This window comes from Ixodes scapularis, unplaced genomic scaffold, assembly GCF_016920785.2.
Source record: "Ixodes scapularis isolate PalLabHiFi unplaced genomic scaffold, ASM1692078v2 PGA_scaffold6__148_contigs__length_123643588, whole genome shotgun sequence".
In the NCBI taxonomy this organism is placed as follows: Eukaryota; Metazoa; Arthropoda; class Arachnida; order Ixodida; family Ixodidae; genus Ixodes; species Ixodes scapularis.
The window spans coordinates 103,292,743-103,308,627 of record NW_024609881.1 but is presented as its reverse complement, the minus strand read 5'-3'; the positions used below and the strand labels follow the sequence as shown (position 1 = coordinate 103,308,627).

The 15,885-nt window shown below is 45.2% G+C and overlaps 1 protein-coding gene across 1 annotated transcript in view; it reads right to left on the bottom strand.

Annotated features, from left to right (window-relative positions):
• LOC115309345 (globin) overlaps positions 1–9,656 on the bottom strand; it is an 83,497-nt gene extending 73,841 nt beyond the window's left edge. Inside the window, exon 1 of the mRNA XM_029967600.4 lies at positions 9,339–9,656. Coding sequence (XP_029823460.1) covers positions 9,339–9,478 — 140 coding nt within the window. The 5' untranslated portion in view covers positions 9,479–9,656. The remainder of the gene's footprint in view (positions 1–9,338) is intronic.
• Between the last annotated feature and the right edge of the window lie 6,229 nt (positions 9,657–15,885).

The following is a 15,885-nucleotide window of genomic DNA, read 5'->3' as shown; positions in this document are numbered from 1 at the left end:
AGTGGCACCCCCCCGGTTGCCGCCATGTTGTACGCAAAGGTGACCACTCGCAAAAGAGACCACTCGTTACGTGACCCCACAAGAGCCGTGACGTCACAGGTAAGATGGCAGCGCCCAGAGCTGGCGGATGCGAGTTTGTTCGCTGTGCGATAGCTGTGATGTGCAACTGCTTTACGACGACTTCGGGCTTTTTCGTGCTCGCTGACGCAGGTATAATGTGAAAACATGAAGGAATGAGACTTTATACCCTTTTTGCGCAAGATCGCTCTTAATCATCTGGATATTAACGTCTGTGAGACAGCATCAGCCGTATCGCCGTACCGGTGCTCGGATTTCCGGATGTGTTTGAGGATCGATAGAACTTTTAGTGCTTTTAGCTTGAAATGTTCGCACTCTCTTAGCTTTGTTTGAACGTTGGAATGTCTGTGAATCGACGCGAAATGTATTCGTCGGACGTAGGGCCTAGGGGAATTCGTTTCAGCCCTAGGTAACTGCATAATCACAGCCAACTTTTAGCGAGGAAGCTCCTGCGATCTTTACGTTTTGTACTTATCAACAATTTTTACGATATAACTTCTAGCATAAAATATTCGCATTTTTCTAGCTTCGTTTGAACGTCTGAGAATCGAAGCGAAAGGTATACGTCGCGTTAGGGCCTAGGGGAAGTTGTTTCAGCCCTGCCGAATAACCATAGTAACTTTTAGCGAGGAAGCTCCTGCGATCTTTAACCTTTTCCGCTAATCGACGATTCTACATTCGATTAAAACTTGTGTTTGGGCGAGTTGGTTCATACTGATTTAAAAGGTTATTCGGTTGCTTTTCTTCTTCTTTTTTTTTTTTTTTTTTTTTGCGAGTGCGAAGTGCACACTTATTTTCAGTTGCGAGGATGACGTTTTATTGAGTGTGGGAATGAATAAATCGTTGCAGGCACCTGCTTCAAAGCTATTCGACTTGCTATAAGAACAACTGTTTTGGTGCATGCATAGATTAACTGCGCATTTTTTCTGCTTTGTAGGATTTATTGCAGCTATACTCTTTTCCATCAAGAGTGCATTGTATTAGTCGGTCAATTATTTAATTGTTCTAATTACCTGGATAAGATGATTCATATTTGTGTTCATCCCCTGCCCGAAGAGCAGTCTTGTTGAAAAATGTTGACTACATTTCCTCTCGGTCTCTTCAATAGACTTTTTTGAAAAGTGTGGGCTGCCTATACTTCGTTTCACCATAACTTGGGAAAAGGCAACCGCCACAGCCCCCTCGAGCCATTCAGAGAGACGAAGTGAAGGTGTGTGACAAATCTGTGCAGACAAGCACTCATATATGTTGTCATGTGCCTTTCTCCAACGTGCATATTGACTCACCGAGACTGTAGCCTTTGCCGTTTCCAAAATTGTGATGGAACGGATTACAGTAGCTGCTACTCTAATTACCCATGGCCTTCATCATTTATTTTACAAGAATGTTATGTCCGCCATGACTGTGAACTCGGCTGAGCGCCTATTGGACTCGAATGCTGCATTAGCGTTCGACGTGAACTGGGGCCTATTCGTGTGCTTTACGCCAAAAAAGAAATGGTGACAGTTGTGCTGCTTGATGGGGTTTTGCAAAGGGTCTATTGTGTCAACGTATAGGAAGTGTCTAGCTATTAACAATGCATCAACACATATTATTAAACTAGATGCTCAGAGGTGTGTTTGTTTTTGCAATTAACAAGTTACAGCAGTGTGTTTTAATGTTATTATCATGTGTGTAGTTTTAAGTACCCTCTCTGCAATGCCTACAAAGGCCCCTTGAGGGAATAAATTAATAAATAACATTTTCACGACACTGGAGTTGGTTTTCGGACGCGCCGCATGTTCAGGAGTACTGGCACGAGTGCAGCCCAATGTAATCAGTCTGCCAGTCTGGTATGTCCCATTAATTAATACTGAAGGGTCAGAGATGCGAATGTCCTCCAAAGGCCCAGCACGCGCGGTGAACACAATTTTTTGTGTATAGACTCTGAAGGCGTAAAGGCGAACGGAAATATGTTTATTTGGTTAGTATATCAAATATGTTTATTTCCACTTGATTACATAATTATTGACTCTTTGAAAATGGTTCCATAACGAGTTCTTTCTGCGACAGTCTTGTGTCAGGTGCTCAGTAGTAGTACCTGTGTTCTTTGTTGTCGGATGACGCTCCTGGCACGTCGGTGTTCAGTTTGGTCGAGTGGCAACTTTGACCGACTGGTGCCGTCTTGTAATCATACGTCATGTGCGGCCACTGACATCTGATGCACTGAAGCTACAGGGCTGGCTTCTAATCCACAAATTTTCCTGATAGTTTCCTGCATCAATGCAGCAAGCTCGGGCATGTATTGCTTACGTGGCTGTGCCTTTTGCTGTACCGTTGACTTGATAGCTGGCAACAATGTTTGTTTGCTATCCAAGCCCTTAGCAATTTCACTTCCATTTCGTAATGGCAATTCTTTCTGCATTCCGCGACCACTGCAACTTGTGTAAATCTCATGTGGCAAAGTGAAGTCTGTGATGCTTGGAGTCCACTTTTGAGAACAACCAACCATTCTATTTCTTCAGGTCACTCAACGGCATTCTCCCTCAAAGTTGGAAATTGTGTGCTTCGTGGCGTGGACACAGATAATTAGTGTCAGCAAATTATTAGGTATTGTCCTCTTACGACAACCGACACCAAATCAACTATCCTTGCATTGCCGCTCACCTGCTTTGTCGTGCTTATCTCCCGTCCAGATGAAGGGGATCGGGAGCTTCGGGATAATGTCGGCACCAGGGACAAAGGCCGCCGAAGATAATCCTCAATGTTTCGCAGACACTCGCTGAGACGTAATCGAGGGTCGTTCGGCACGAACCCTTGCAGGCCAATTCATTGGTACGGGCACCTCCAGTCAGCGGCGTAGACTTTCCATTTTCCCGGAGAGGGGGGGCGGGGGAGGGGGGGGGGGGGGTGCTGCGCGTTACTTTTTCGCCAGAACTGGAGATTGAAGCTAACGAAAGCACGCTGGGATTCCATTTCCCATATATTTTGTCAATAAAGGCAACGTGGGCGTTATTTTGTTAACATGCCACTACTATAGAAGCTCGTTACATGGCACGTAAACAGCGTCTCGGAAAGGATCATGGCCCGGGCCAGGAGGGGGGGCTCGTGCCCCCCCCCCCCGGATCACACCAGGGGGGGGGGGGCACGAGCCCCGATGCCCCCCCGAAGTCTACGCCTCCAGTAGACATGTTCGGCCTCGTGCAGAGGTAGCAGAGTGGTTTTCAGTCGATTATTCGCAGCACCTCCGTTTTCCTCGGTGTACTTTGTTCAGCGCGGGCCTACACTGGTTCTTCCCGATGTCGGGAATGCTTCGACGTTGGGGTGTCCCGTTGAATTGGCATTGAATAGTAACAGGCAGCCTGTGATGGTCGTCGTGACTTTGTGGCATCAGTCGCAATCGGTTCTTCAGATGCGACTGACAAGTTCGACAGGCATTTCAACTGGAGACTTCTTCGAGCGAAGCGTCGCTCGAAGAAGTCTCCAGTTGAAATGCCTGTCGAACTTGTTCCGAAACAATCTCGGCAATCAAAATAAAAGCCGGGCAACCGATGGCACGAAGTAGCTTCCTGATCTCTTCCAGGACAACGTTGTGGATGATGTTGCGGATGCCTGGGAGGCTGGCGTCGAAGTCGCGGCTGAACGACTCGAGTGTCAAGGCGCTGGGGAGTTGTTGATATTGACAGGCTCGGACCTGCAGTGTACATTCAATGTTGGAAGCCTCGGTGATATGAACCCTTCGACTTTTGTCATGGGGTTGCGGACGAGCCTGCCGAAGGTGTTGTCCCTCACATGAGGAACATGAGATTCTTAGCCTCTTGTCTTCTGTAGCATCAGGGTTGGCGTGGGTGCTCGATCAGGCACAAAACATCCTCCACGAAGGCGGTGACGCTCTCGTTTGGGCCATGTCCTGGACATAATCAGGAATTTGGCTCTCTCTCGTCAATGTTGGCTGATGAACGTGCACTCAGTTCGATCTTGCAAACTTCCCACGACGTTAAGTAGGATTCGCGGTTCTCAAACCAGTGCCTTGCAGTTTCTTCCACTAGAAGTATAGGTTCTGCAAGAGATGGCTGTCCGTCTACCCGCTGCGGCGGGCGACACGGTCATCTTGTTCAATCCAGCCCTCGACGTCTTCATAAACCTTGCGTGAAAGGGCATCAGAGTGCGAGGTGCGACGGCCATGAAAACGATGGGGGGAGCGGACGCAGTTTGCTGCTAGAGGTTTGTGGTTGTTGGCTTCTTCGGTTTTTCTGGCAAAAGGCCGAATTCCGGTGGTTCTTGCTGGTAGCAGCGACTGGCTCGGATTTCAGGTTCTTCGTGGTGTATTTCCGAAGTTCGTCCTTGTGGTACTCACTCGTCTTGCGGTTTTTTTGCCGGGCTTGGGATAGGACTTGGTTCACGGCTCGCCAGGAGTTTAATAAGAAGCGGGATAATCCGCCATCCGTGCCTTCTTATCGGGCAACTCGGCTGAGAAGCTGCCAGGGTCCACACAGAGTGAAGGGCTATGAGTAAAGTGCGCAACACCTCCACCAGAACATACAATGACAGTTGAGCATGGCCTGGAACTTTCCAGAATAGTAAATATTTATAGAAAATAGGACTGGAGCAAGCATCCGTGACATTATAACAAAACAGACAGAAGAGGGTCTATCCTGACCACTAAAGCTGCACTGCTTTAGTAGCACTCTGTCCGAATAAATCCTCTCCTTCGGGGTTTGGCGACTGCCGTGGACAAGCTGAACTGAAATGGATATGAGACCACTTTTCTGGTAATGAGCCGCTGCAGACTGTCGTCGCTAAGCGGCGTGAACGGGTGGACTGGGTAGATAACACGCGCGATGAAATGTCCATACAGCTTGCGATTCGCGTAACGAGTGTTGACGAAACTTTTGTGCAGACGAAACGTGCGACAGACCAGCCGAATCAATACCAACTGCAACACCTGTGCTCCGTGAAAGTGCACGTCTACGCCAGAACAATTTAGGAAGCAGCACAGCGTCACTGAAAGTGCGGCACAGGAACTAGCAGCTTGAAGGCAGCTTTCCGGTGCACCGCACAACCAAAGTGAGCCTTCGGTCATTTGAACAAAGCGGCACCACGACTGCTCAGTGCCAAGCACGACTCACGTGATTTCCGTCGGAGAACTGTGTATCTGAGTATATTACGCACGCTTCACTGTAGACCTCGAAGATTCCGATGGCCAACGAGAGCACAAAAAAATCGCCTTAAAATTTATCAATCCGAATCAATCCGAGGTCCGAGCAACGTAGGGCCGATTGTCTCTTCCGTGGTTGGTCACCAGCGAAATGCACACCGTTCCTCCGTGTTTTTACATCATACCTACGTCAGACACCACACTGAACTCTGAAGTTGTTTTCGGTGGGCGTCATATGACGGTTTCCGCGTGTGAAATCAACTCGCCGAGACGAACGACAACGAACAAAGCATCCGACAAGCTCCGGCCAATGCTCCGGCCCAGCTGGGGCCAGCCGCTGCCTGGGCGCTGCCATCTTTCCTGTGACGTCACGTATTTGGTTTGGTCACGTGACGAGTGGTCAAATTTGCGTACAATGGCAGCCGCCTTATGGGGGTCACTTTCGAGTGCAGACCGGAACCCCGGTTTATCGCTCGAAGCCCCTCTACCTCGTTGCACAAGCTGCGCAATGTGCAGACGACCGACGTATACGGTCCGATGGAGCCAATCAAAAAGTGTCAAAAGTGCATCGTCACGGCTCTCATCGTCTTTGTGCGTTTTGCCCATCACGCGCAGGAAATGCGCAATGATCCGGCTATTTTTTTTTCTGCGTGTGATTGGTCTAGCCGGTGATATAGCAAAACGCACAAAGACGACGAGGGCCGTGACGGTGCACTTTTAACACTTGTTGATTGGCTCCATCGGACCGCAACGTCGACTGCGATCGGACATAAAGTGAAACGGAGTATATACACACTCTCAGAAACAGGGTAAAGGGGGTGGGGGGTGGTACTTACATCCCATGTCTCCATAAAACATCCCAAAACTACATTTCGACGTTCATAATCCACCGACGTCGAACTGACGATGCCAACTTGTACGAGCGGCTTGATAGCTGTGTGATATATTCCTTACTAAATAGCTAATGTACCGTATCAAAGACCATACAGAAGAAAACACACACACACGAGGTTTCTTTGGCCAACAAAACCTTGAGTGCTTTCCTGTAGTCTCTAATGCGTACATTAGCTATTTTAAAAACTCGCCGAAGACACTAGACCTAGGAAAGCGAGAGCATTTCTACAAGCAGCGCGCCACGTCCTCCTCTAGCGCGCGGCACTCCGGCGGTGACATCACACTCCCTCACGGCGCAGGCGCGGCGAGCCTCGTCGGTTTCACAACGGCTTCCGTGACAAAGCATCTGCTTTGTTCTGCTTTTCTTTGCGTTTAATTTCGGAGGCACGTCCGCTTTGACCTTGAGCGCCCCCGCCGGCTACCGTGACTAAGCACCTGTGTGGCTGTGCTCTTCGTTGTGTTTTTATTTCCGAGGCGCGTGCTCGATGACGTAATTTTATGACCATCTTTCGGGGACAACGCCGACGGCTTTTCGGACAAGTAAGGCTTCCGCATTCATAATTTGTATCACTCGACTCTGAAGCAGCTCGTGAAAGTTTACTGCGTGAAAGCCTGCGTGTACTGCGTCCACTCGCAGGCTGAGACTGGCCGGACCAATCAGCTGCCTTCTTTTCATCACGTGACCCGGCTCTCTGCGCGTGGACCGGAAGCGTGATCACGCGGCGAAAGAGAGACGTTTGACTGATCCAACGGTAGGTTCACCATAATCCTAAAAAAAAAAAAAAAGGAACGCAAAAAGAAAATCAAGGCTAGAAAAAAAATAAACCTCTATTATGATTCAGTTTAAGCTAAAAACGCCCTTCTTTTAACGTTTTCGTTGAGGTTACGAGTGTCTTTCTTTTTGACTTTTAAAGAATTGGGAGGAAATGTAGCCGATCGGACGCACGCCAACTCCTGATATATAGAAAATGTCTCATGTACACACATCCATCAGAACAAGATGTATTGTCAGATGTAACCACAGAAAGAGATTGGAATTGTACTTATTGCCAGCAACATTTTAATATCGTGTTTATTTATTTATTATGATCCTACCAGCGAATATTGTTTTGGGTTTATTCCGTGGACGACTAATTTCTCCTGAAAACAGGATGTATTGAGACTTCTTTGAGACAGAAATGACGGGACGCCAGAAAGAAATCTCTAAAACACTAGTCGGGTCAAAATGGGACCTCGTCTGATCACCCTATCCAAACGAAGACGTAGCCAAAGTTGTCAGGTTGGGCTATAAATGGCCCAATTAGGCTACTTATTTTTGTAGTTGGAGGAGGAAAATCTGGTGGTTGGCTATTCGCGCTATAAGTTTTGGCCATTTCATATTGGAGAAAGTGTTAGGACGATTCGAGTAATTTCAGAGCACTTGGTCTCAAAGCCTTAAACACGGTATTTTTCAATCAGGTAGGAAACAACGATCAATTTAAGAGAGTACGGGTGGGAAAATATCCAAATCGCCAAGCTTGAAAATATAATAACTGGGGCCCCATTGGTGTTGGCCGCTCGCGAAAACGCAATTTTTTTTTTTGGCTCGATTTAATACCGCAAGTAATGTTCCCGTGCTTCGCCATTGGTCCTTGAAACTGGTAAGGTTTGATCTTTTTTGCACGCTTTTGTAAAAACGCGTATTATATGTCATTAGTGTTCCGAAGAGATGGTTCAAATAACCTTGTATAAAGTTTTATGCTTTGGGCTATTTGGGCAACTTCTATAGCCCGACTATTTTGGGCTATACCTCGCTAACAATTTGGTGGGTTAATCTGCGTATACGTGTCATCTCTGGTACGCGGCGTACAGATTGAAAAAAAAAAAAAACAGTGTCAGCTTTAAAATAAAAAGAAAAAAATATACGCAAACGTTTCTTTTCCTTTTTTTTTTTTTTGGGGGGGGGGGGGAGAGGGGGTTGGTTACAAAGATGAACATCCGGAACAGCTGGGACAAGATTAGCCACCTTCTCTATCAAAAGACGCAGGAATAACAGCAGAAAAAAAAAAAGATCTGAAACACTCATAAGATAAATTAGAACCATTAGCATGAATAATTCAAAGCCAAAAAGTAAAAAAAAAAAAAAAAAGATAAAGACGTTTTTTGGTTGAAGACAAAAGTTAACTACGTCATGATGAGAGGTGGCTACGGCTGTGGTTAACTTTAATAGGACACTTCCAACATTCGGTTTGGTGTGCGCCATTCCGTTTGGAAAAAAGTGTTCGGCCTGATGAAAGTTGTGCAGGGGTATGATCGTGCGTGTGTGTTTAGGGGAGATGGTCAGTATCACGCCAGTGGGGTTGTGGCCTGTCTAAAGTTTTCCATTCGAAACCAGCCGCGTTTAGAATGTGTTCAGTTTCGACGTGTGGGAAAACAGTTTATAAATCCAAAATGATCTCTACAAAATTAAAAAAAAAGAAGAAGATAGGATAAGAGAAGGAGCAGCCTATTACCGTTTGCATGTCGCAGCAGTCGCGGTCATATCTCGTTAAAGTGGACATTCCGATATAAAACAACATTTTTGGGAACAAACGAACTTACTTTTTTTTTTGTATTTTGAACGACTTATATTATGGTAAATGTTGGGGATAGAACAAAGGTGTCCATTTTAACGATACGACTACTTCCAAAAAGATACATTGTTTCTGGTGCCAGTTTTGCTAACAAAGAAATGCTCCAAAAAACATTTGAACTTCGAGTGCTTTTCTGTTTTTAAAATGAAGAATTAAAGTGTAAATCCCCAAACTGCAAATTGCAAAAATAAAAACCGCCGATCGCGTAGTCTCCAAACCGAGCGAAGAGCACGAAAATAACCAGCCGAAAATAATACTTCCTCGGGAACAAGTGATCAGAAAGTTCACACCAAGGCACCCCTTCAACAGTCTATAAAAATAGGTCGGAGCACCTTACACCGAAAAGAGCAAAAACGACCAAACCAATTATTGGATCACGCACACGAAACCCTCGTTAGAATCCCGTTATTCCATCGCGCGCGCGCAAAACGCGCGCCAACTCTCGCCGAATGCCGTTGGTCATCTGCGAGACTTCGTGAGGAGCACGCGAAAGCTCCCCGCGCGTGACGTCACATCTCACGTGACCAGCACCGTCGCCGCGCAGGTAAAGAAAAAAAAAAGAAAAAAGAAGAATGCTCCATCGGAGCAGGCGGGCAGCAGCAAGCAGGCCAGCTTACGTGAGGAAGATGGCAATTGCATTGGCCTTGACGTCCTTGCGAACGAGCGCCCAGGTGTCGCGCACTAGGCCTTTTTCACGAGGCGTCAGCCCCGTCTTGGCGTCGGGCACGTCCTGCTGACTCGAGACGATGCTCCCCATTGCAGCGACGGCGGCACAGCGCCTAGATCACGACCCAGGCTCCAGCGGAAGAACTCCATGGAACGCGCAGAGCGCCCCTGGTTATATCACAGCAGACGACGGTTGGGGAAGAGTGCGCGCCGACGCCATTGGTCCGGGCCCGGAACGTGACGTAGGAGGTCGCGTGGTCTGACGTCACGAGTGACGTATGGGGGAGGTGGCGCTACCTGTCGTTGGGGTGTTCAACTAGCGGGGAGGCGCGTGTTTTTGTCTGCGTGTACCGAAGCTCATAGTTTGAGGCCCCTGCCTTAGTGCAGACGAAGTGTAGATTGGACGAAATTATTTATTTTTGAACTAATAGTAGTGGCTCTGTGCATTCCATATCGATGCGCGGCTAAGGCATTTGGGACAAGGAGGAAAAGTTTTACATATTATAAAAGGTAATTCACCCGATGTTTTACATCTGTAACTGCTATTGCTTGACGAGAAATAGTTATCAGTAAAACTGCCAAAGGGAAACACTTGATATGCACTTTTAAAAGCCTTCGTTAAATTATATGCAGCTTCAAACTAATACAAATTTGAAGTTATGTTAATTTATAGTAAGGTTTTAATTACAGTGTCGATCCTTTGTCCGATACACTAGAGTATTTAATTTAAGAATACTTAATTATCCCATCTTCATTATTTATGAGACCAATATCGATATGTTACCGTGAAAGAATGTACATATGGAAAGCAAAACCCACCCCAAACATGTTATGTTTAATTATTTTCATCGGTTGCTACTGATATTTTCTTTCTTTTTTCTCATACGTTCTTCCACTAAACAGCAATATAAAAAAAGAGCCCATGGAACACCAGCAAGTATTGTAGACAAACTCTATTTTTATAATATTTTTAGAATGCCTAGGCATGTGGACGCATCTATTTCTTAACTATATTTTGGGAGGCAGTTTTAGGTGCATGCATAAATACAAAATATGGCAATGTACGAGGCCAAGAAAGAACATAGCTGTTCACAATGTGGAAACAATTAACATAACCTGTGTTCGCTCAAAGGGTCACTATCATACCATAAAGCATATTGGTAAAACTTTGGGAATAAAGCTGGTAACCTGAAACCATAGATTGCTTTTCTAACGAGATACCCTCACATGAAACCTCAGACGGATGTTGAAAAGCTCCACGCGGAAAAGAAGAACTGGAGTGAAGATGTATTTGCTGACTTTTGCTTAAATCGCTGGAAGACCAGATATCATCAAGTGCAATGAAACTTGAAAGTCATTGCTCTGATTCTATGTGGGCCCAAAAGTTTGATGTTGTGAGGTTGTCCTTCCTTAGTGAACTGTGTTGCCCAGACATTCTATAAAGATAGTTAAATTCGTTCGTTAACTAATTTATTTTTTTTAAATTATTTTACGTGCTTACCAAAAGGGCCTTTTTCGGTAAAGCACAGAAGTAGTACACACAAATACAATATACGGGCATACTTATGCCCCATTCTCGGATTCCACCCCACAATGTGGAGTATGTCACCCACACTCTCCCTCCGGACGGATAGATGGACGCATACGGTTGAACCATTAAATCGGGCGGCAGTTTGCGTCACCTAGTCAATGTTTTTAATATCGACTCTTAACGCAAACCTAATACGCAACTTGTGCTAAGCCTCACCTGGCGGTGAGTTGGGAGACGTATGTGTGTGCAAAGGCGGGGGGGGGGGGGGGGGGGGGGGCAGGGTGTATAGATCACTAATGGATCCTGTACCTACACCGTACAAGCCAAAAAGATTGATAGGGGTACTATACAAGACAACAAAGGTAGGTTCGGTGCTAATAGGAAAGAGGCACGGGGGCGCTGAACCCACCTTTTGGCCCTTTTTTCCCCATCCCATGACGTCACGGTTGGTAGGCAACTAAATATTTCTGAGAAGGCCTTTTCACCGTTGCTGCGATCGGGGTGTTACGGATGAAGAGGTTGAGTGGTTTGAAGAGGGATCTTCCGCAGCACTCCGCCACGACCTAACCCAGGCCAAAGCTCAACTTGGAGTGTGTGCGGTGGTCCCCAGCAAAAAGCACCTTTCACCCCCCCCACCCCCCCCCCCCCCCCCCCCCCTGAAAAAAAAAAATCTTTATTGAGAGGTAACGTATTTTTTAACAAGTTCACGGCTGCGGATTTTGACATGCCTCCATGTACTGACCTACCATATTCGTACTTACTGGAGATAACTGCGATATACTTATTTTGAAAATAAATATAACTGCAAGTATTTGCGTCACAACATGATTATATGTCAAGTCTTGCTTGGCCAAACGCATTGACCTGGCAAAAAAAAAGAAAAAAAGGTTGCCACAATTTTTTTTCTTTTTTTTTGCCGCGTTGATGTGAACAACGATACAAGGACTATCACTAAAGACAGGTAACATTTTTATAATATGCATATAACAAGTAAGTTCTCTCGTCAGAGGATGTACATGAAAATAACTCAATCTCACATTTTAGTACGATGTAATGTTTAAATGACAACCATTTGATCAATAAGAAAGGGTCGTACCCAAACACTTTCAATACAGACGTGTTTCATAATAGCATTTGTTTACAAATGGTATGACAGACAAGCGTTTCCAATTATAAATGACAGCTTTGAAGTGATACTCGTAATATTCAGTGCACGGGCATAGAAATAATAAATAAACGAGACAATGCTCGGACACCCGAGTTGTTCATGGATGGTTCCGGACATTTCATCGAATGCCGGTTCCTCGAACACCGTTTCATCAATGCAGATTGTTGGGCTAGTTTGTACTGGGAATTTGACGTCATGATGGCGCTTAAGACGAGGACAAAAGGGAGACAGACAACACGGAGCGCTCCGTGTTGTCTGTCTCCCTTTTGTCCTCGTCTTAAGCGCCATCATGACGTCAAATTACCGTTTCATCGACGCCGTTTCATCGAACGCCGTTTTATTGAACGCCATTTCATTGAACGCCATTTTATCGAAGCCGTCTCATCGAGAACAGCCTAGTTTAGCAGTACGAATTTTCGATATAGGAAATAGTTTAGTTTACCGCAAGGATAGCAGTGTTATGATAACATCACAATTTATAAACCCTAAACTTTATATTGCCACTGAGTGGGGAACCAATAATAAGAAACTATCTTCTCCGCTACTTCTTTTCTTTTTTTTTTTTTTTTGTCACAGCAACTGATGACTTGTGCTGTTAATCTAAACAATAAAAAAACACGGGAACACCGGTTTGACATTTTCTTTTAACTTGTGATCATCCGAGAAAAGACGTATTTTGCTTCAAGCACAAACCCGTCCTTGATGCAATGACCTTTCTCCATGTCGCATAAAACAAAAACAAAATGATGCGTCTCTCCTCTTTGTTCATATTCCGTGATCGGCAGCACCGTGGACCTGTCGGCTTCCAACCTACGTTCTTAGAAAGTAAGCGATTCTCCTAGGATAAACACAAGTAAATAGATAAATACAAAAAAAAAAAATCCGCAGCTAAGAATAGAATGTTTTTCTTTTGGGGGGAGTACCTTTCATGTGTGAACAAATACACTAAGTCGCATGCATACCCACTCGATTTGTGTTGTGTCGTATGATTCGGTAACCAAAAATTTAGGTGACAAAGTGATCAAGGTAGTTATTCTATTTCTGGTGATTCGACAGCAGCATAAAAACTCAGAAGAAAGAGTATAGAACATCGAAAGACCACTGTAATACTCCGAAACAAGGTGAAGCGGAATTCGATGATACGGCGTTCGATGAATCCTCGTTTGATGAAATGTCCCCTTATTCGACGAAACGGCGTTCGACGAAATGTCCGGTACCAATGCATTGTCATTCAGTGGATGTTACAGGGGTCAGTGGTGTCACTAAGGGGGGGGGGGGGGGGGGCGGCGGACCGCCCCTGGTGCAGTTGGGCAGTGAAAGGGGGGGGGGGGGGTGTCACTGCGGGCCACCGCCCCGGGTGTTGCGGTAGTGACGCCACTGACAGGGGTGCACGTTTTAGAGCGCAGCTCTTAGGGGCCCGTTTCCAACCTGAGCGGCGTCGGCGTAACTGGGGGGGGGGGGGGGGTCACGTGACCCCCCCCTCCCCCGAGATCACGTGATCCCCCGGGGTCACGTGACTACCCGCAGGTGCCGTGACCCCCCTCAGTACCCTTCCCTACTCCTCCTCAAGAGCTGCGCTCCAATTCGGCGTTACAGGGATTTGTAAACGGCTTTCATTTTTTCTTTCGCATTAAAATATTTTTCCACTCTTAAAGAGCTAAACGGGTATATCAGATGCGTACACCAATAAACCGTTTTCAAAATTTAGTGCCGTCTGGTGGCTCAAAAGGCAGTTCCACTGTCAACAAACTAATGACGGTTATGGTACTGTATTTCGTCGGGCACCAACACTTTCACACGTCAATGGCGGATGAAAACTGATTCTATGATCACCTCATAATTCTCTCTTCATTCGTTTCAGTTGTGATCAAGTGAACATAAGAACTGACCAAAACAAGGCGGCAAACCTTGGTTAAATAGCCATCAAAAGGCTTTAGAGGCAAACTCCTGCCAAGAGATGGATTAGTCCAAACTCAGAAATAAACCCGTATGCTGCCGTTGTATCTAATTCGTGCGATGCGTTGCACTGACGGCATGAACCTATACATGCCTCATGTATCCTCCGCTTGGTTCCAACTTCTTTCTTCATCATCCTCAAGAAGGCCGCCGTTGTTTTGGCACAGATACACTGAGATGATGATAGTAATCGAAATTGCCAGACTGAATTTAGAGACGGGTCTATTTTCGCTTCCATTCAGCCCCCCTTATATCCAGTAATGCGCCCTTTTTAAACGCAAAATAAGGTGATGTTGCATGAAATACCATTCATTTTCGAAGGGTGTACAAAGGGTGTGGAAAAGGGTGCTATATGGTGTAAGTGAGCGTTCACCTACTTCAAACATCTTTAAGCGAGGTTGTTTCTACGGCTATATGAAATTCTTATTTTCTGTACCTATGCTGCTGTCGTAGATATACATCTTCCGACACAGCGCGTAACCAATTTTTTTGGCCGTTTTTTATTTAAAAGAAAAGCGGGGGGGGGGGGGGGGGGGGTAGGTGGCTGGTGTTGACTTGGGTGCTGAGGGGGGTGGGGTGAGGGTTCAAAATTCATGTGTATATTATAGAGACGGCTGAATTTCGGGAAGTAAAAGCTAAAGTTCAAGAAGTTCAACCCCTCAAAGGTTGAACTTCTTGAAATAATGCAGTCTTCCGGTTGTGAAAACTTGATTAATTTGCCTACTAGGATAACATCACATACAAAAACGTTAATTGATCTTTGTATTACCAACTGCCAAACTGATGACGCGTATGCGGGTGTATTTTCAGTTGATTTAAGTGACCATTTATACACTACGACTACTCAGGAAACAAGAGATCAAACCCACGTGAGAGCATAGCATACCGCGACACGAGTAACCAAAATACTAAGAAATTTTACACTCGTTTCAAGCGATAACTGGGACGACGTTTTATCCGAACTGGACTCTGATAAGGCATACGACAACTTTGTAGCCAAGGTAAGAGGACATTATGACACAGCGTTCCCTCTAGTGCATTACAAGAAGCACTATAAATCAAAGAAACCATGGATTACCACCGAATTATACAAGAGAATAACAAAGAGAAACAAGCTCTTCGATAAGTTCATAAAAACTAAAGACTTTGAAGTCCTAGCCGTGTACAGAAAAGTGCGCAATAAACTAGCTGCAGATCTAAAGAAAGCAAAAATCAGGTATCACACAAATAAATTTTTATCTGTCCAAGATAGCCCTGAAAAAATATGGGAGTATAGCTAAAGACCCATTATCGTCAGTTCCCAAAGTCATTCCAAACGAACTAACAATTGAAGGTAAGACCTATTCGCACGAGTCATTGGCTGAAAAGTTTAATTACCATTTTTTGACTGCTGGCGCTAGTGCTCCTTCAGTAACTCACAGCGATCTCTATAAAACTTTTATTAATATGAATCAAACGAACTCCATTTTTATGGCACCAACCACTGACATCGAGATCAGAAACATAATTATCTCATTAAAAAACAACACCGCGTCAGGCTTTGGCGACCTGACTGTAGGTCCCGTCAAAGCAATAAAGGACCTGATATGTTATCCTTTTCCTCATATATGTAATAGAATCCTTGAAACAGGCATATTTCCTTATAAAATGAAAATAGCTAGGGTGTGTGTCATACATAAAGGAGGTGAGCTAAGTAATCTAAATAACTATCGGCCAATTTCGATACTGCCATTATTTTCAAAAGTAGCTGAAAAAGTGATAAACTGTAGGTTTTCTTAATATATTTTTGACAAAAACATCATAACGCCTTGTCAATATGGATTCCAGAAAGGAAAATCTACAG